The sequence below is a fragment of the Dermacentor silvarum genome, chromosome 5 (genome assembly GCF_013339745.2).
Source record: "Dermacentor silvarum isolate Dsil-2018 chromosome 5, BIME_Dsil_1.4, whole genome shotgun sequence".
NCBI lineage: Eukaryota > Metazoa > Arthropoda > Arachnida > Ixodida > Ixodidae > Dermacentor > Dermacentor silvarum.
Window position 1 is genome coordinate 47,921,409 of NC_051158.1, and position 22,089 is coordinate 47,943,497.

The 22,089-nt window shown below is 46.5% G+C and overlaps 1 protein-coding gene across 1 annotated transcript in view; it reads right to left on the reverse strand.

Moving 5' to 3' along the window:
* Positions 1–21,668, reverse strand: part of LOC119454113 (fatty acid synthase-like) — a 115,882-nt gene extending 94,214 nt beyond the window's left edge. Inside the window, 6 exon segments of the mRNA XM_049667926.1 lie at positions 1,031–1,331; positions 2,819–3,052; positions 5,574–5,696; positions 17,482–17,682; positions 19,907–20,233; positions 21,536–21,668. Coding sequence (XP_049523883.1) covers positions 1,031–1,331; positions 2,819–3,052; positions 5,574–5,696; positions 17,482–17,682; positions 19,907–20,233; positions 21,536–21,668 — 1,319 coding nt within the window.
* Positions 21,669–22,089: the final 421 nt, after the last annotated feature.

Genomic DNA, 22,089 nt, shown 5'->3' on the forward strand with positions numbered 1-22,089 from the left:
GTCAATAAGTAAAAGCATTCGAGGTACGGCTGGCGCAAGCTAAAATAAAAAAATAAAAAAAGAAAACAGACAGAAATACCTTTCCGTCTCATTTTCTGTCCCCCCCCCCCTTTTTTTTTTTTTTTTCATTGTATGTTATGCCCTGCCACGACATGAACTCAAATAGCTATGCATCAACTCAGCCAAACGTTATGCTCCTAAATGTAAAAGCACCCCGACAAAATATATATTCTCGGGACCGAATGTGACGAAAACTGCTTGAGCAAAATGCGCTGCCAGCGCATCGAACGACATAGGCTGGCTCAGAGATGTGAGTGGCTGCTATTCTGGCACCCGGCTTGCCAATCTGCTCTGCAGCTTTAAGCCGTTCCACCGAAGTCCACAATAAAGGAAGGCACCCCCCCCCCCCCCCCCCCGACCGTTACTACACGTTTTTTTCCCGAAAGTGAATGGTTGCAGCATCAGCGAGAGCAATGCGTTACTTGCTTCATTACAGACTAAACTGAACAGAACCCTGATCGCATGAGGTGGGTAACTATTTCGTTGCACCCCTCCAGAAGTCACAAACAGAAACAGAACTACGAAGACGGAAAACTGCATTTCAGAGTTGCTCGCTTAACGTGTTTTTATTTCTTTTTGAATAATATGGTTAGTTGATATTGGAAGCTAAATATTTCGACAGAATAACTAGTCTGATTGGGACAGTTCATTAGGAATTTCGCCGCAAGTCCAACCAACAAGTGGACTTACTAGAAAAAGCGTTCCGGAGGCCTATTCGGCTCATTCTTCAGGGGGTTAACAACGAGTATAGTGGCGTGATGCAGCTTTCAGAAGTCCTTCAAGATAGGACCTTTATAAGCTCCACCATCCGTCGTTGAAGTCCAGAAAAGGGCCTCTGGTTGGCTTTCCAAAACAACGGGTCTAATAAGTCAACTTTCTGGCTGGACTTCCTTCGGAATTTCCTTGATATCGACCATATGGATGAAATGGAAAAGGTGTAGTCGTAAGGATTAGGGGTATTTAGCATCACCTCTAGAGAGTTTTTGTCCTTCCAGCCATGAGTACCAGCCTAGGCAGCTCGGGCTTCTCGCGCGGAACATCGTTCACGTGAGGACCAGGGTTCGGCTTCAGGATGGTGTGAACGTTGGACCCTCCGAAACCGAACGAGTTGATGCCGACAGCACCTCCGCAAAATGGAGTCGCCTTGGCCACGACTTCCACCCTTCCGTCCAGGAGAGACGGGATGTTCGGGTTCGGCGTGGTGTAGTGGAGGTTTCCCGCGATGGTTCCTGTCTCCATTGTCAGGATGACCTTCGCTAGTGAGCTTAGGCCTGCGAGAAGGCGACGCACGAATTCCCATTGCGGGATCGTTATAATGCGGGCTGAGTAGTTCCCGGCCTATAGAAAGCACTACGTCCCCAAATTTAGGGGAGCGTCCTTGGGAAACTAGAGCGCAGGCACGACGAGACACGAAGAATACACGCACAAGCGCTCACACACGACGTGTATGCGTGCTCTGTCTCGGTGCCTCATCATCCCAGCAACTAGAGTTTCGGGATAATGAAATACCAACCCATCCTATTGCAATGTTAGGAACATGTTTTGCATATAGCAAATTTTAGAAGATTTTCCATTTTCGCCACGGTAACGAAGTCCCGCCAATTTGTAATGATAGAAAACTCAACATACTGCTCACGGAGCGCCGCCCGGCCAGGAACAGGCGTCCTTGCGAGCAAATGTTTAGAGACACCAGCAGTGGACATTTCATATAGTCCCACTCAGCAGACGACCCCTATAGTCTCTGGAATGTGTGCAGAGGTAGAGACAACCCTATTTCCTATAAAAGGAAAATTTGCGTTTTGTGAAGGTTCTGCCTGTGTTGCATAGAAGTTATCTCCGTCTTGTGTTTCGGTTCTGCGTGGTGCCGAGCGTCTATAGCTCTGTGATTTAGGCAACAGACAAGGTATACATCCAATGATGACAACGACAATGTATGTATTCGGTGTATAGGTAAGATCACGTGGTATGCATTTGCATTCTGAAGCATCAGAAGCAATGATATTTCACTTTGGTTTCTTGTGAGATTTTGTGCGCCTCTAGAGTACTTCAGAGGTTGGTAGTTTATAGACGGGCCTTGCTACTGCGGAAATTTGGGCTCTCAGAATTCACCACGTTTATGGCCCTCTATACCTTTGTTTCCCTTTACCTTTATGATGTTGTGTGACCTGCGATATATTTCTGTGTTTCTCATTAGAATAAAAAAAACTATGCGATACCTTACCGTAATACCAACATCGTCTTTAGTTGGGTCCAGCAAAAAAAGCCACTGCCTACGTCTCGTGTGTATGTGCTCCTTCCTTGCTGAGTCTTGTCTTAGAGTTATTACTATCAGAGACAGCAGAAGCAGGTCTAAACCCTGGCCTACTCGTGCCAAAACTTTGCTCTACGGAACTGTGAACTTGCAAGCCTTTCTTCGATTGAGCAGAAATAAGTAAAACAAAGATAAAAAATCCCCTCAACATATCGAAACTTGTCTTATATAAAGGTAGACTGATAACTGTACATCTTAACATTCTATCTCATTGCTAGACTGTCAGACGCTGCTGCTTCCTGGTCTACTTCATGATGTCACTTAATTGTATGCGCGCAGATTGTTACTCTTGTGTGTATGCGTGTGTGTGTGTGTTTTTTCTTTCTAAACTTCAGTTGGCAAATTGAGCGCTCGTTCTCCGCCTTTTTTTTCGGGCTGCCGTCGTTTTACCAAGCTGATTTCAAGCATGCATTCATTGCAACCATCCCAACTTTCTGCCTTACGCACCCGAAGCGGCTTCCGCGTGGCCCACATTGCTCTTGATGGCTCCGACGAGAAGTGGCCTGTCTCGGCCCGGCCCGCAAAAGACGTTGCTGATGGCTCCAAGCTCTTGCGGGTCTCCGACCTTGGTACCCGTGCCGTGGGCTTCGAAGTAGGCCATCTTGCACGGGTCGACCTGGGCTTCGGCGTACACCTCCCGAAGAAGCTGTTCCTGCTGTGTTCCCGATGGGAAGGTGACACCTGTAACGTCAGGATGAGAGGCTCTGAGAAAGCGAATTGAGGCAAAGGGGCACAGGTTCCGCACATGTCGAACGCGTACATGGTTCGAAGTTGGTTCGAAGTATTGAAGCAGCAGCGCGTGAAGGATAACGTGCAGAAGAATGCAAAACAAACGCAACTAGCGCTGAACTAGCAACTCAGTCCAATATCAAGTTATTTATATCTATGTCGGTGGAACGTTGAATCGCAGGATCCGGCAGTGAAATAGTTCAAAGAATAGGAGCACTTAGGAAAAAATAACTGGACTTTACTGACGTTTGTAAGACTCGTAGTAAGCATAAGCTGACTAAATTAAATGAGCTGTTTTGCTAGGGGACGTCTGTTTGAATCCTGCCATCCGAGAATTCCATTTGTGCTTATTAATTAAATCCAACGTCTTTCTTAGCAACTTTATTACAACTTTTCCGTATCGTGTATCTCTATCCTGGGCCAATCCCGGAAGTAGTGCGCCAATAAAATTTGATCATTTTCAGGTTTGAGCTTTGTTATTATTTCGCACTTCTAATATTTAAGTCGGAGAAGATTAAAGTCAAAAGGCATGCGCTGTCGGTGTTTTGCTTCAGGACATTTGTATGCGGCCTGCCATTCTCAAAATTCAGGGGAATAATTTCATCAGGAATGCACGAGTTGGTATGAGCAACTGTAGTGACAGAATGGGCCGGCAATATAACCAGCATGTACCGCACGTCATATAGCTTGGTATGGCATATAACATGCATATACCTGAACATATACGGAACCTCACGGCCAAGTAGACGACGACGGCAAAACTTCGCTTGGACTGCCGCCATAATTGCTATCGCAGTAATAATGCGAAAGTTTCGCGTCTTACTTTTTGATCGCATCACGATAATTACAATGCGACAGCGTCTCCATGTGATGCATTCTCCTTCATCCGAAACAAGCCATGATCTTGGTTCTGGCGAGTAACGTTCCGTCGGAAAGTGGGGGAGAGGCACAATGCGACAGCCGTGTCACCTTTCCCCTTTCCCTAAACGTGATACGGCAGCGTTTACACGGACGGGTGTGAGAAAACTTACCCTGCCTCAAATCACCCTCTTCTGTTGCGTCAATGCGATTCGCCCTTCCCAGTGCATTACCGCCGTTTAAGTGAATGCGATGCGCTGAAAATGTGCCTACGATGCACCGGTTCCGTTATTTAAATAAACAACAGGAGTAAATTCTCAGCAGGGAATAGCGGGAATGTATCGGGATGAAAAAAAAAAAAAAATCACAGCACCTTTCTTAAAGAAGGCTGGTTGAACGCGAAGCTTTCTCCTATGCAAAGTGAATCAAATTCAAAGTCCAGAGCCAACGACCACGCAACGAACCCAAGAAATGCTGAGCGACCCGATGTTTATTTTGAAGCGAGATTTGTTTAATTCAATTAGTAGTTCTTAGGATAGATCACGCACTTTTCGTTGTCTGTATACCTATTTATCTATGTTTCTAACCGTATTCCCGTCAACATGGGTCACTGGGAAGTCCATGGGTGAAGCACCGGCCTGCCCGCTGCGTATGCGCTGCTCTTAAATGGCAAGAAAGCCCTTTAAAATTGACACGTTGCTGGGCATAATAGAACTGGCGTCATACATGTTGCCACGCGCCTTCAAAAGGGGGCTGACGACGTTTATTGAGAGCAGCTGGGCACTCGAGAAAATGGCGGCGAGAGCGAACTATCGGGCGGGGCGGTTAGCACGCGCACTTATTTCTTCTTGTGCCTCTGCGCTTGCGCTATTCCCACTACTACAGGTGACAATATGTAGGCAATTTTTATCTGATTATATGTTCACAAGTGCGCACTTCGCGGCGGCGCCATTAGGTGGGGCCACGTGTCCCGCGGGAAAGGGTGAGAAAGGAACCAGGCGCGGTACACGCCTCATACATGACCTGTTTCATTATTATCACCGTCCCCACCACCATCATCATCATCCTATTTATGTCCACTGCAGGACGAAGAACTCTCCTTGTGATGTTCAATTACCCCTGCCGCCATTCATCGCGAGATCGGTTCTGCAGGAAGTTCTCATTTTCTCTTTTTTCTTTTCAGGGAGGAACCTGTGTGCATGCGCAATTTACGGTATGTTTTCTTCTTGTCTTCTTGGGAATTGTGATAAATAATTCGGTGTGCAGCGCCCGTGATTTCTGCTCTCACCTTTCTTGTGTTTGTTTTATTTGCGCTACGGTGGCTTTACCAGTCCCCATCGCTTGTCGGCCAACAAGGCAGCGAAGGCAGTTTCGTGCATCTTGAAGGCTACTGCTTTGTTCAAACGCCTTTGACTGCGTGCCGCATTCATCCCGGATGGAGACATTCACCACGCGTTGATCTCTATGTTTCTCCTTTCTATTTCATCGTTTCCCTTTCTCCCGGTGCAGGATTCTCAATCAGACGCATTTTTGGTTATCAACCTTGCCCTTTCCCCCTCATCCCTCGTCCCAGTTCATTTTTGTGCTTAAGCTGTTCCAAGCGAACTTATCTTACCCTCGTTCTTGTAGCCGTCCGCGTTAGCCTTGACGTGGATAAGTTTGGCATAGACCCGCAAGGCTTCGGAAGCTCGTTGCAGGAAGAAGGTGCCCACGGTCTCGCTTCGGATGAAGCCGTTGCCTGCATAGAAAAAAAAGAGCAACAGTATGCAATCACTGCACCAACATACCGTCTGCTGCAAGACTGTAAACTACTAAGCATGTTTTCGAGCTATTTTGTGCACACATTTTCACTAAGTCTTGTTTGCGGAACCGCGTGCGTCTCTGAGTGCCATATTGTTCTCTTCCGTGCCTTCATTTACTCTTGTGTGGAACTTCGCAAATATTCGTGATATTTGACGGTCTCGTGTTGTTTTTTGAGCGTGTTTCTGACATTATAATTTTGTTTGCCCTACGAAGAGGAGTCGGCGGCACCAATAAGTGCGCCAACGTCTTCCGTTAATTTGTGTTGCTAAACATTAGATCTAACTACTAAAAAGAAGCTAGATGTGGTTTTGATCGTCCGCTGGGTGGAACCACTTTCTTGTCGTGCCACTCAGCCGACGGCACAGCAGAATTAGCGACCGCAATGACTTGTCAATGCGAAATCGCCTGAAAGCGTAATTCTTTAATGCATCATTAATTTTACTCTACGCTGAAGCACGGTAGTATATACAGGACAGCGATGTGCTAAAATGTTGATCTCTCGACATGTCAACCACGTTACCATGGAGAGGTGGCACTTGCTCGTAGGGCCTGGATGTCACGTACCAAGCAGCCATAACACTACGTAATAAAACGCAACTATAGACGCGCTAGAGGTGGCATGTATACGAAATGCCCGCAAGGTGAGTGTTGAAATCGCCTACTTTATAGAAATAACGTACGCAGGTTACTATAGTAAAGTTTCGTTTTCATTGTTTACCTTTTGCATAGAGGGGAACACGAAGGGCGTCAGTTTATAAGTGGGTGCGTGCGTTCGTCGGGTTAATATTTTCGCCGTTCCTGTTCAAATGTGGTGTAGTTGTCGGGACATGCACAACGACACGAGATAGAGGCGCTGATTTAAACTTCATGAATTTGCAAGGACACCGGCATTGTCCCAGTCTTTGCTCTGTTATGTGCCCATGTGATATGCGTTTGTTATATGCGGCCCCTCCAAACAGGAAGGGCCCGATGACCTTTCATCCTGCCTGTTTCTCCTTCATTGTGAACAAGGCTCGCGAAATAATGCCGAAACGTCAAGGTTTTTATAATTCTTTAATATTAGTCGGCAGCTTTTTTTTACAGTGAAGCAGTTCACGGGAGTCTCGCAGTCATTTTCGTGTGATGAACACCGGCGTACGGTGGCAATATCGTTGTTAAATGTCAGTCAAGTGACCGCCAACAACTCAGCATGCGTGGGAGTCTCAAATTTGTTTTCTTTGAAGTGCGAATATGAATTGTGAAATTAAAGCTAGTGACCCAGTATGTACCTCTCCCATATAGGCAACTCCATTCTTTGCGCGTTTTTTTTTTTTCTTTAAGCAGTAATTTGTAAACTTCTCACGCTTCCACGTTGGTGGTCAGACAGGAGTTTATATGGCTGCGGCGGTGAAAGGCCCTGACGGAGTGCCCAGTATCAAAGACCCCCCAAAAAATAACTGCATGTGATTTGCAAAGAGTGCGTTACAAATGGTATTTAGTTATGTAATGTATGTGATTGGCATAGGTAGGGTTGTAATGTGCTGACAAAATCAAAATCGATTTGCAAATTGCATGCTGCATGTTAATATGATTGCATAAAGTTGTCTGTGATTGGGCACCTTAATTCCATGCACCGCCGATGAAACGTTGGAAACACTTAAGAACATGTAAGTTTATTTATTCATTCCACAATACTGCAGGCCAGTATGGTGCTAGCATTAGTGGAGTTACAATACAATGAGAAAGAGAACAGCACTTATATGATTTGCAACAATACTCTTAGGAGTTTTGCCAACAAAATATTAAACAAGACGAATGAATTCTAAGAGCTGCATCAAAGTTAACAGCCTCGGACACAAATTCAGGGAGACAGGCTTCAGTTGGAAACTGTGCGCGAAAAAAAAAAAAAAGAAAACCGTTAGAATGCTTCTGTTTTGGCAAATATTGGTCGTAGGGAGTGCTTGTAAGTGTGGCGTGTTCTTTTTTTGATGGGCTTTAGATGTGAAGGCGCAGATATATTAAGCTCCCAGGACAAAAATAATTTGCAGGAATTTTAGTCGGCTTATTTTTCTGTGTGCAGATAATGGAGGTATGCTATGTGCACTCGTGAGTTCAGTTGGATAATCTAGTCTTTTATATTTATTATATACAAATCTAACCGCTATCCTTCGCAGCCTTTTTAAGGGCTGTATATCTTTCTTAGGCTACCGGTTCCATGCAACGGATGCATACTCCAATTTTAGTCCAATAATGGCCGTGTACGCTTGAAGCTTAACATTTACAGCCGCCTTTGATAGCTTCCTTTTAACAGCGGAGCTGTTTAAGCTTTTTGTTTCCCCACGTAGCGTTTGCAAAAACTTGCCTAGCGAAGACGTCACCGCACGTTGCCTAGCAACCACCTCGCAGAGCGGCGTGCGCTTCGCCTCCTCTCCGTGCCGTGCACATGTTGCCTTGACATGGGACGTTAAGGAGAGGGAACGAGAGCAGGCACGCGGCGCGCGCTATGCTCGAAAGAGAGAGCGAGAAAATTAGAGCGATAGAAAGAGAGAGAGAGAGAAAGAAATTGTAGCAGCACCAACGAGGCAAAGTACAGAGCTGCTGCCGATGCCGTCCGCGTTTCCCCGTTTCCCCGCGTTCGCGCCAAACGCGCGTGGTGTCCGTGACTTCGCCAATCGCCTCTGGCGGTGGCTCGGCAGGTTTCGACCAACCACGCCCCGGCAAGTGTGCAGGCGCAGCTTGGCCGTGACGTCACCGGGGGTATAAAGCTGGGTGCCGCCGCGACGGCGGCAGAACTCTCGTTGACTCTGTGGCGAGTACATGTAGCCGTGACATGGGGCGACCAAAGAAGATCCGGACCCCCGAAGAAGAAGCCGCTCATCTTAAAGCGCGTCGCGCGGCCAAGCGAGAATCTGCGCGTCGGCGGCGAGCCCATTCGGAATGCCGTGCCTGGCAGCCACTTAGCATTTCCTAGCAAAACTTAGCCAAGGCCCGCCGGGCTGGCTCAGCCAGCTAAGGCGTTGCGCTGCTGAGCACGAGGTCGCGGGATCGAATCCCGGCCGCGGCGGCCGCATTTCGATGGAGGTGAAAATGCAAAAACGCCCGTGTGCTTGCGTGGTAGTGTACGTCAAAGAACCCCAGGCGGTCAAAATTAATCCGGAGCCCTCCACTACGGTGTGCCTCATAATCAGGACTGGTTTTGGCACGTAAAACCCCAGAAAGAAAGAAAAGAACAAAACTTAGCCAAGCCTAGGAAAACCTGGACGAAGCTAGGTCGATCACTAGCTCCGCTGTTTACTCCAGCCTTGTACCCCTACTGCAAGCTGCCGACATTTTTTTAAGAAGCACATTTTCTGAAAAGCGGATGAACAAATTGCCGAGATGTGTGCCCCCCATGTCATGCCACTAGGAAGTGTAATCCCTAAACACTTATGTTGATTTACTGTTTGAATGTGAGAGCCATGGATGCTGTATGTAAATTTAGTTGGATTACTCTTGATATTTAACAGCCCTGTTTCATTAAAGTTTAATTCCACGTCCCATTCTGCGCACTAGCATTCAATGTGGCCGCGAGCTGTAAAAGTTATTGTCTTCAAAGCAGGGTGTTTCTTTGAAAACAATACAATCGTCCGCAAAAAGTTTTATAGACATTATGTCGGGGATCTCTTGTCCTAAATCATTTTGCTATATAAGGTACAATAATGGCCCGAGAACACTACACCGGGGAACACCGGAAGTAACGTTGAGCATCCTAGATACACCAAATTTAATTTCAACAAATTGTTTTCTATTAGGTAAATATATGCTTCAACCCATTTGAGAAGATAAAGCGGTACTTCTATGTTATCCAATTTTAGAAGTAATTTACTGCGCGGAACCTTACCAAATGCCTTCGAACAATCTAGTAAAAGTGAATCAATCTGCCCAGAAAAGTCTACAATTGAGAAGAATTTGTGAATAGTTGTCACCAGTTGTGTTGTCGGGACAATCCCTTCCCAAAACCGTGTTGGCAAGGAAATATTACATCATTATTCACTAAAAAGCACTGGATATTGTGGGCAACGATATGCTCTAGTAACTTGCAACAAACTGGTGTTATGGAAATTGGCCTATAATTAGAAAGTATTGGCTGCTGTTATTTTTTTTACGGACTGGCAGCACACGTGCAATTTCCAAGTCGTCCGGAACATCGCTATTAAGCAAGGAGGCGTTAATTATCTATGCCAGGAACTCACTTATCTATGTGGAATAGTGCTTTCAATATGTATTTGGGATTTGGTCTGGCCCTATATTCTTTTTCATGCCGAGTTTCCTTAACATAATTAAAACACCTTCCCTTTAAACACCTTTAAACACCTTTAAAAACCTTCCCTTTAAAACACGATAGGAATGTCGCTGTCATTAGAAATAGCAGTTAGGGACACATAATCACTTGAAGAAGCGAAAATGCTGTGAAATTATGTATTAAAAGAATGAGATATTATATAGCCATCAGTTTTGAATCTCCATCCAGTTTAATGTTATTTACTGTTTCATTGCTTTGGCCCGCTAATGTCCGAAATTTAGCAGGATCCTCTGTATTGAATCCAAGGAGAGTGACTTGATTGTAATGCGACCACACTTCACTTACGCCACTTGCCAGAATCCTTTTCAAAGCATGAAAAATCTAGGATTTTACGTCTTCACGCTTTCTAAGTCGCTTGAGCCTACATTTAATATGCATAATATCCCCAGAGAACCATGAATTTTTGTGGTTTTTACGTGCCTTCCGGAATGGAGCGTATTGTTCAATGGCGAACATGATCGCCTTTATAAATCGTGTGCACAAGACATAAGCATGAACATCATGAGTCGTACTATAGTTCAGTGCCGAAGTAATCTGGGACTGATGTGACATCAGCGCCATCAAAGTCTTTAATGATCACTGAATAAGTATTTGAGTGCCATGGGGACGCTCGATAAGGCCAGGAAAAAACAACAATAAGGTGTGATCTTAAACACCTTTTTCAATACTGATGTCACCGTTTAAACAAATACCACTAACAAAGAATAAATCCAACACAGCATCACTGTTACGCGTAGGTTGACAGACAATTTGGTCAAGATTCAGAGCTGACATTGTGTCTAGGGTAACCTCATTCGATTTATATTGCCTGCAAAAAATTATTCCATTTTATACCTGGGAGGTTGAAGCCACCTAAAGTAATTACGTGATGCGCGCGGTTTAAAAGAAGATCGTCATTAAGTTGTTCAAAAAATGACTCTGACATTTCTGAGGCTTTATAGAGAACACAAAGCATAAATGTGAACGCATTTACACATACATTCAGAAACACACTTTCATGATCAGCAATCTGGTATATGAAACATACGTCAATACGGAGCTTAAAAATTACAGCGACTCCTCCGCCACGTGTGCCTCGATCACGACTTTGCATCTGATAGACGGGGGAATTATTTATTCATCGCGTACACCATCATGAAAACACGTCTCAGTCATTACCAACAAGTGTTGGTTGTAAGACAAAAGCAATATGTGAAGTTTTGCCACTTTGTTCAGAATGCTTCTGGTGTTAAAAGAGACAACACGGATGTTCTTAAATGCTGACAGTGAAAGCTGTGCACTTTGTGTAGGATCTTTCCCGGATCAAATAACAACAAGCATGCTCGAGACATCATCACATGCGTAGAACTGGGCATCGACGCGCAGTTTATCGTTTTAGTGCGACCTACTTGCCTTGTTATTTTCTGCTTTAGCGCTTTGCCGTAGCAGTTCTCGTTTTTTTTTGTGTGTTTTACGGAGAAGTCATTTCGCACGTAAGTTTGCGCTCCCGTAAGATTAAAAATTAAATTAAATTATGGGGTTTACGTGTCTGATTCTGAGGCACGCCGTAATGGGGGGATTCCGGATTGATTTGTACCACCTGGGGTTCTTTAACGTGCACCTAAATCTAAGGAAATGGGTGTTTTCTGCATTCCCTTAAGCTTCTTACTGTTGCGTAGCACTACTTGTTTTAGGAAAAACAGAAAAACAGGTGGGTTTCCAGGATGGTTTCCCGACGATGTATTCGAGCAACAGACAAACACTTCATGCGCCGAGCCTGTCCTCGAGCACCTCCTTGATTACTGTGTGTCACAGCACAGCTTCAGTTTCCCTTGCTCCTTCATCTATGCCAAAAACCACAAGATTCGATCGACCTCCGACTCCAATCTTCTAATTCCGTAAGTTTTGCGTGCTGCGATATAAGTGCTTGTTGAAGCTTTTTTAACAGAATTGTTAAGAATTTCAAAATTACCAACTTTTTGAACTATTTCTCTGACGATTGTTTCTAGTGTGTTCTACACGTTGTAAGCAGGTTAAGAAATTGTAAACACGGTAAAGAATTCGACAAACATTTCTCTTTGAGCAGCCAACAACACTGACTGCGTAGTAGCCCCAAGGAAGACGTATGACCAGGGCGTCACTGATGAACTAGGGTGTGATAAAAAGAAATACCTTCCTTGGCGGTGAACCATCACTAGTAACAGTTAGCAAGTAGACTCCTAAAGCCGGTGGCAACCTACGGATTCCGCAGAAGCTACACTTACAAAAACGCAGGACGCCTGCCCTTCTACTCTCAAAGAGAGCCGAGCTAGCTGGGGTACGCTAACAGCTTAACGAATTAACTCTGCTAATGTAAACGGTAGGCTGAACAGAAAATGAAATGCTCGTAGTTTCGAGCCAAAATCTTACATTTGGCTTGAGGGCCGGTACCACGATGAGCCATAAGATTTGCCAAAGCGTTCAGGTTTCATACTAAAACCAGTGACACAAAAATAGATTCTGTGCAGAGAAAAGAGCTGCTTTAAACTCGCAGAACAGTTCAACGTCATGGAAATAAGCGAACCTAATTAGCTCTCTATGCCAATTGTGTTTGATTTGTACAGCGTGCATATAACTTTTATTCTTAGGTTGTCACCGAGCATAGTACTTCCTATGACGGGTACGAGAACTATATTATACAACTTCGCTATCTCTGACTCATCAGTCGCTCACATTGGCGAAAGTCTGGGAAGGATTTTTTGTTTTTTTCGTCATGCTATCCAACCAAACGAAACATTTACGATTCTCGACTTCATAGAGAGCTGAGCGATATAACGTAAAATGATTCCAAACTGTTTTGATTCCAAACTCCTGACGTCAAATCTACGTAACCACCGATGCAAGTCTGAACACCCAATCAAACACTCCCCTCGTTTATAGGAGGTCACCTTTGTTCGCTTTCAAAACCAATAACATTGTATACACTCAGCGGTTTTTCTTATCTAATTGACTGACAAGAGGCGAGGAGCATGCTCTAGTGGAGAGGGTTTTGATGGGGCCGAGCCAGCACAGTGAAAAAAGATAACCGCATGAATAGGGTGGTGCCGGCTCCTCAGATTGGTCCGCTTCGCCTTACTTAGCTTGCGGTGGCTGGTCGAAAATCGCGACGGCGTGCAACGGAAGGATAAGAATGCCGCTAAAACGGATCCTTAGTAAGGAATAGTTGGCAGGGCTATGTCGTATGCATGCCGAAAGGGCTCGATAACGTTTTACTGCCATGCGAAAAGGTTTATCATGCGCAAATAAATACATGCGCACCGGCAGGTGCCAGTAGCGAGGGCCTGAACGATCGGCGGGCAGCCATCTTCTATTCCTTTCGGAACGGGGCAGTCTGTAGCTATTCAGAAAAAATTCAGTTTTGTTCGGCATAATAATGCATTTTTTTCGCGTAGACGTCACTTTGACGTGGTGAGTTTTCGCGGTTTTGTGAGGTCGCGTGACAGACGGGCGAAGTGGGCGCAGCCAGAAAACATTGGACCAATAGCAGAGGGCTAACGGTGAAAAGGCATCGAATTAGGAATGATTATATTTCTTTTCTGCGGTTTATTCATGCATAATCAGTGTGTAAACTTATATCAGATGGGGAGCTATCGCGGTTTTCGCGACGTCGCGTGACAGACAGGCGAAGTTGGGAGTGGCCCGAAAATGTTTTGACCAATCGTGGAGGCTGATTGCAGAAATTGGAATCAAAACAGTTTGGAATCACTTTACGTTATAGCGCCCCTGCAATAATGCTTAGCCCGAATCGGGTTAATGCATTTTTCAAGGGCTCTGGTTTTACCCAAAGTGTAGGCGCAAAAGGCGCCACGTGCAGCTTGCGATTGCTCGGCGAAGCGCAGCCTTCGCGGTGTCACAATCAGCGCCTATTCCGTTGATACTGGGAGCGCCGGCCGCTGTACCCGTTTGCCCTGACAGGTGTACACAGGTGGCTGCTGTCAAATGTAGCGGGCTGCGCGGTCACATTAGAACTCACTAAAGAAACAATAAATAAGAGCCTCTTGCAGGTCACTCAGTATTTTAGAACGACATGGAGGTTGTCGTTCTTTTGCAGTGGTATTTCATGTTCATCTTTAGTATTGTTTGCTGGGGCCTAATAACACCCCATAAGTCATTACACTGCCTTGAACTTAAAAGTGCAAAGCATGGTTGCCAGAAAATTTCATTTCAGAAAAGACTTGACATTACACCGTACTACGGGACTTTTACGAACTCATGATACATATTTTAGGTATAAAACACATGTTGCTACAAATTTTGACTTAAGAACAAGGCTACATATTAGACCGTACTCCCGCCTGTTACGAACTTAGCAGACGTATTTACAAGGGGCCATTGACAAGAAATTTTTCGAGCTCCAATTATTAATGGCATGTTAAACCGTACCCGTCCCACAGCAAGCAGGAAAAATTTGAGCGCATTCGGTGCCTTAAAAATTTTGTAGCTGAAGTTTTTTTTATGTCGCCGTTGAGTCGGGCAGCAGTATTGAAACATTGAGTGGTTACGAAATGAATTATTAAACGCACTAGGCACTGTGTTATGTTACCAGACGTACGCAGACATTACGGTTGCTTTGCCGTAGAATTTTTAGGGAATTTTATATTTAGACAACCTGAGTACTAATACTATATCACTTCCTTCTTGATGCCTGTTTGTCTCGGTGATTGCTCTGAATTTTGTTACCAAGGACGTGGGATCCAGCCCCGGCCGCTGCGGCCGCATTCCGATGGGGCCGAATTGCGAAAACACCCATGAGTCGTGGATTAAGCGCGAGACACACGGTGCGATTTTGCGTGCGATCCGTCGTACGACGCGTCGGAGTCCGACTTGCCGCATACGACGATTCGGGACACATGGTACGAACGACGTGCGATGCGTAGCTCCGCCCACAACCGGCGGCCCTGCATGGACGCTCGGAATACTGCGGAACTTCGCAAAGTGAAAACAAACGTATTTGCACAGTTCTCTAGTTTCGCACAAACGATCACAATAAAAACGCGTCTGTGCGAGCAGCGTAGACGTGTTTCCGCAAAGCCGCGTCCGCAGTGTGGGCTCCGTCGACAACCGCCGATGGCTAGGAGCTGCCAGGCCTAGCTCGCTGGGCCGTCGAATCCGAGACTGGTGTCGCTTGCGACACGACCGCTTGTAGCTCGTAATAAACCTCCTACGTCGGTCAGCACAACGTGCATACAGTTATGTCGCGCTTAAATTGCGATACATTTGATTTTATCGGCGCGGACGAAAGCGAACGATCAAGCCAGGCGAGCTTGCGATCGCTGGGAGACGGTACATAGGCCTAGCTCGCTGGCCGTCGGATCCGGGGTCGACAGCCCTTGCGATCCGTCCGCAGCTCGTTATAAAGCGCCCATATTCGTCAACACAATCAACGTCTGAACATTTATGTCGCTCATAAGTGGCAATACAATTAGTTTTCCCGACGCCGTTGGTAGCGATGAGAAAACATGCCAGTCAGGCGAGCCGCTTCGCATAGACGACTGTTGCGGCGTCTGCGCTGACCGCTTCCGAATCGATACCACGTCAAAGATTCCACGTCAAAGATTTACTACTTAGCGCAACGTTTTATAACATACACAACTTTGAGTTCACTTCATTCTATAGGTTATTTCGTGTCAGAAACAAAGTGTACCCGATTTTTGTGACGCCGTCAGCGGCAAAGAGGCCAGCGCCTCGACCAGCGAAAAAAAAAAAAAACCAAAACCATCGGAGCGCTTGCTCGCCGGCGCCGCCCCGCCGGCTTTATCACGTCACCATGACGTACACGCTGGCGGCGCTGTCATTGGCCGCGGCCGTCCGACCGATCGCAGAGTCGTACGACTATATCCAGCAGGTTGGTCGCATGCGGCGGCGGCGGTCCGCCGCCACCTGCAGGAGAATATGTTGAAAACTTGTTGAGTGCGGCGGCCGATGCGGCGCGTCGTACGACGAATCGCAGGCAAAATCGCATCGTGTGTCTCGCCCTTTAGGTGCATGTTAAAGAACCCTAGGTGGTCAAAATTAATCCGCAGTCCACCACTACGGCCTGCCTAATAATTGTAGCGTGGTTTTGACACGTAAAACCCAGGAATTTCATTTTAAGCGAAGCTTTATAGGTTCATTTGTATCGGGGTCGGGGCACGCAATGTATGCGGTATCATCATCAGCAGTGACTCGAGCGTCGTCTTCTTCTTCCGCAGCTGGCTCGTTGGCGCCCCTCGGATTGCGCTCGTGCTCATGCTCCGACGTTCGTCGTTGTCGTCTTATGACACAGTCGACACCGTTGCCGCTCATCATCCAGCGTTCACTTCTCTTCTGTCGTCGTAATGGGGAGACGGCGTTTACGAGGGTATGAGCTATTGTTTAGGAGGGTATGAGCCATTATTGCCTTACGTGATGGACCGATTCAATTTTAAAGCAATTTCATTTCGAAGAATCGCAAGCAGCAATGGCGGACGAATGCTGCTAACCACGCCGCCGAGCAAACTTGAGACATGAAACGCAAGCGACAACAGCGACGAGCAGAGAATCGTACAACGCAACGGAAGGAAAATGTTGCACGAAAGGGAAAGAAAAGTAGTAGAAAAGGGAAGGAAAGTAGTGGGTCGGGTACACACACGACCAAGTTTCGCTTGCATCAATTTTCTCGACAGGGGTAGACCTAGTGATTTTTTTAGTGTTCGTACCGATTTGTGTACACGTTAGGTATCGTTGGTGTGGGACTTAGAAACCAAACTGTTGAGCTTCTGAAAACTTTTTATGCCTATAATGACCAATTCAAAGTTAAATAAACATTAGTCTTCAAACTTTATTAGAGCTTGTACGTACAGTTTATGCGTCGAGAATGCAATAGTTTATCAATGTTTTCAATCTATATAAGATATGCCTGTAGCTACAAAAATTTATCCACCTTTCTCAAGACCCAAATAAAGTGTTTACTACTACTACTACCTTTCTCGAGCACTGAGGCCTATATTCAAGCCCTAATATAATAATACTTGTTCTAAGTGCATATTTAACAGCATGAAGAATGGACAGACAGGCAGACAGCCAAATAATCAAACAGACGGACCGACCGACCGACCGACCGACCGACCGACCGACCGACCGACCGACCGACCGACCGACCGACCGACCTACCGACCGACCGACCGACCGACCGACCGACCGACCGACCGACCGACCGACCGACCGACCGACCGACCGACCGACCGACCGACCGACCGACGGACGGACGGACGGACGGACGGACGGACGGACGGACGGACGGACGGACGGACGGACGGACGGACGGACGGACTGGCGGGCGGACGGACTGGCGGGCGGACGGACGGACGGACGGACGGATGTATGGTAGATAGATATATAGATACTCGCAGATAGTACTTACCGCGAGCATCGAAGGACCTGCACGTGCCATCTGGAGACAAAATGCCCATCCGGTAAAAGCCCAGCGCTGTGGTGGGCTTCAGGCCAATCATGCTTCCTCCCACGATGGCCGCGTCGCACTGTCCAGAGCGAAGAGCCAGCCTTGCCTGGTTCAGCGCCATCATCGTCGACGAACACGCCGCGTCGATTGTCAGACTGGGGCCTGAAAGGGCAACGATGAATTGGAGAAAGGCGTTTCCTATTCTCTTTTTCCAGAACCACGTAGAACTTGTTTGTAAAGCAGGTTTGATTACTGACCGTTCGTGGCTCGCTTCACGATTAAATTTGGGCTTCACGTTAAATTTGGGCTTCAATGTAGAAAGCGACGTTTTCTTAAGAAACTAACTCGAGCGCCAATGCATTTCTACGCCAAGTTCGGGAATTAATATCTCGAAACTGGTGTCATCCCGAGAATTAATTTCAAGTGGATGCGCCTTGCGAACTCCACGGCTACAATTTGTAAATTGCAATATGGGCCATCAGGTAATTAGTTAAAAACTTAATTTTTGAATTTTTGGATATCATTCGATTATGCATTTCAATTTCTTGTGAAAGTAATGTCCGCCTCTTCGAGTAGACCAGCTCATGAACTAGAATTGGGCTATCTGCCACAGCCAACCTTAAATAAATTTTGAAAGTGTTCGCTGAAACACTCTGTATGATATTCGTACATTGTAACTATGTTCTATAAACATTGGGCTACAGCAACCCTTTCCCCAGCAGTTTACTTCTGGAAATATCCATTACAACGCAATTTTGGACGACTGCTTGCTTCAAAAATATGTGAAGCATTACGCCCATAAACATTTCGCTGAATATTGCGATTTATCCCTCTTCACAACGCATCGACTTGGCTTAATGGACTGGCACCCGTCGGCTGTCGCTCACCGCACTAATCAAATCAACGACCGCACGTCGTTTGCCCAGAACTCCTCAGAAAGGGCGTACAAATTGACAGAGCATTTCAAGGAACGCTAAAGAGAAACACTGAAGCAATTTAGGTTGATAAAGTACTCTTCAAGAACTCTACTTGAGTTCTTGGTAATAGGTTGAGTATTCGAAGGGAAAATGACGGTACAAGTTCAATTTTAAATATCGCGCCCAAACCTTATAGGCCGGTACGTCCGTGTGCAGCACGGATCACAAAGCCCCATCTTTTTTCTCGTTTCAACCGTTGTGGTTCAGTAAATATTCTTGAAACTTCGGTAGTGCGCTCTTTTGGTAATTTAAAACACTGTGTTTTGCCGATAAAAATGTAGCTGGGTTCCCCGCGGAGACGACGTCCAAAATCACAGCGTAAAGGTGAGTTCGTGCGGGTATTTCACGGCAGCATCGCCACCCGATTTTGATTCGTGTTTTCTTTTTTTTTCCAGCGTACCAAGTGTCCCCTCACGGTAAGCTTGGCTTTCCTGGGCATTGTAGAAAGATAATGCACTAGCACAGCTAAAATCATCTCTTAATGGCCTTCTGTCCCTTTAAGGACTCTGTATTGCAGTTGGTTTGACCCGCCGGGGTGGCTCAGACAGCTAAGGCGCTGCGCTGCTGAGCGCGAGGTCGCGGGATCGAATCCCGGCCGCAGCGGCCGCATTTCGATGGAGGCGAAATGCAAAAACGCCCGTGCGCTTGCGTTGTAGTGCACGTTAAAGAACCCCAGGTGGTCAAAATTAATCCCGAGCATCCCACCATACGGTGTGCCTCATAATCTAAATTGGTTTTGGCACGTAATACCCCAGAAAAAACATTTCAGTTGGTTGGTTGTTTGAAACACTTTATCGAGATCCTGCAAGGCGCGCGCTAGCGCGCAGCGGGCGACTCCCACGTTGGGCTCTGTGTTGCAGGGGCAAAAAAAAAAAAAAAAAAAAAAAGCGCCACCACGTGACTGCGCACCAGTTAGTAGCTGCAAGCGATGTATACTTTGAATACGTGCGCAGAATGGCTCTTTTGTACAGGCGGAACGCGTAGTACAATTTGAAGTTTAACTTATAGTGCAGGTAGTACGATATTACTTTCATTCGGTAAGTAAACTTAACGGGACACAGATTGAATGACGCATTTCAACTTCTGCTCTAGGTAGGTCATGATACTTGTAATTTAATGCCTGGCTGAGTATGCTCCGCGAGAACTACTATAATTTGGAGCTTTTAGTTCGCCCCGGATTCGCGGTAATTCAGCTTTTTCGGGAATTCCGCGTTCCACAAACATGTCTGGCCGACTGTATAGACAGGGCATGGTCGCCTTTACCCGCTAATATGAGTTTGGTGTGCGTGGAAATGCAAAAAAAGAGTCTTCATAAAATAAAGAATCTCATTTCAGTCTATTAAGCTCTACAGTGGTGTGATGACTGTAGTATCTTTTCTTTTATGCGAAGTATATATTTGTAAGGATACCTTTGAAGTCGAACGAGTAGGAGATTCTGTTGGCGAACATCGCCCGCGCGCTGCCGAGCAAGCTGTAGCCGTCGATCTTGTCCGTGTCCACGTCGAACGCCTCGTCCGAATCGGAGTCGGAGCAGCCGATGAAGACACCGATTTTACGGCCCCGCAAGGTCTCGGGGTCGTATCCGGCGTCCACGATGGCCTCGTACGCGGTCTCCAGCAGGAGGCGCATTTGGGGATCCATCAGGTGCGCCTGCTTCGGGTGAACGCCGAAGAACTGAGCGTCGAACTGTGACAGGTCGCGGATCTTGCCCAATCTCTCGGGCAGGCCCAGATGACCTGGTGAGGACGAAGCGATGGTGGATTGCTAAGGCAAGTTTGAACTGCTCAACTGAAACGCGGCACAAAAGAAGATAGACAAGGACCTCGCTCATAGGTGTTTCAGTACAGCTCTTCGAACTTGCCTTAGCCATGAGCCAACTGGTTCCACTGAATACTTTTCCGTTGATTGATTGGCTCATGAAGTATAACGCTCCAAAAGACTACTGGGCCTACGATGGACGCCCAGAATGTTTGGGGCTACTTAAAGAGCGCCCGAGGTCTTGAACGAAATTTTCAAGCTGTCAAGGAATGCTTCTCTGAAAAAAATTTATTTCACAGTCAGCACTGTCTTGGTCATTTTGTTCATCACGTGCCGTCTCTTCACGCTATTGAAAGAGTGAAAGAAAGAATTGTCACCCGCCTAAATGCAGCACGACGCTAGAAAGGATCGAAACCCATAGGGATTTCTCAGAAAAAAAAGTCTTCGCAGTTGAGGAAGAATGTGCCCTGATCCCGGAAGTTTTCCTCATCTGCGAAACTTTCTGAGAAACCCGTGGGGGTCTTTTTTGTATACAGCTATGTGCTACATTCAGGCGGATGGCAATTTTACCTTTCATGACATTTCCTTCACCTTGCGGGATTCCGCTGAACTGATTTGCCAAAAAATTAGGACAGCACCAACTATTCCAACTTTCAATACTATTCTAAAATATTCTGATTTACATAGTTTTCCGCTTTGTTGAGTTGCGTACCTTTCGGTAATAATGTTCAATTCGCGCATACATGTCATGAAGTTGAAGAAAAACTTTAGTTTCCTCATTTGAAAACAGCGCGGAGTTAGTGTATGCTCACTGAGGAGGATGTACGTTGCTCGCGGCAGGTATGATGTTTCCACGGCGGCCAGTGCCGCGCCCTACCGCCGTGTTTTACGCGTGTAACTTCCCTAATACAGAGTGCCGGGCTTCACTCACAACGCTCCACATTTCTGCCGTTAAATTTCCTCTCTCTGTCTATCTCTTTGTCTCTGAGTATCACGTCATCCTTTCTGAAATCACTTTCTCAGTTTACTTAACGGTATCTTCTATGCTGGTGATAGCGCCTTCATATAAAAATGAGCACATATTTCGAAGCTCGGCGAACACTTTTTTCAACCGATGAATTGCTTTCGAATAATATTTCCGGTGGAGCTTAAGCACTCGTGTTCCGTTTTCCTCGTATACCTTGTCCACGTATATAAGGCTGCACATGATAACATAGCAACTGCTCCAATGAAGCGCATATCGGCAGAGATCGGCGGTTGTCTACTGTCCATAGGCGTACCTCTAGGCCAGCGCGACTCATCGTCGGTCACAAAGTCCACGCCCGCGTAGAGCTTCTCCTTGAACTCAGCCAAGCTGTCGGCTTGTGGGAAGCGTGCAGAGAAACCAGTGATTACCAGGTCTTCGTTCTCCATGGTTACCTGCAATAGAGAGTGAACCATTAACCAGATGTGTTTTTTTTTGTCAAACAAATTTTTAGAGAGCTTATGCGGCTGTTCATGCGTTGAGCATCGGCCTCGGCGTCGGCGTAACAGGCAATACGTACGAGTGCAGCGCAGCGGAGGATGAAAGACGGCGATAGCGAAGAGAGAGCGTGAAGCAAAGGGGAAGAGAAGGGTACAGCGGAAACATGAAGAGGAAAGCGGAGTGCCTCACGAGATGTGCTCTACGGTGGCGTGACGCTGTCGCCGATGGCTTCATTACTAAGGCATGCGGCGAGTGCGTCCACTGGTACCATATGTGGAAACCAAGCACTAGCACGGGCTTCAGACCCACTGCGCATGCGCTACTTCGCCTGCGCCACCGCCGCCACCGCTAGAAATTCGCTACGCGCGA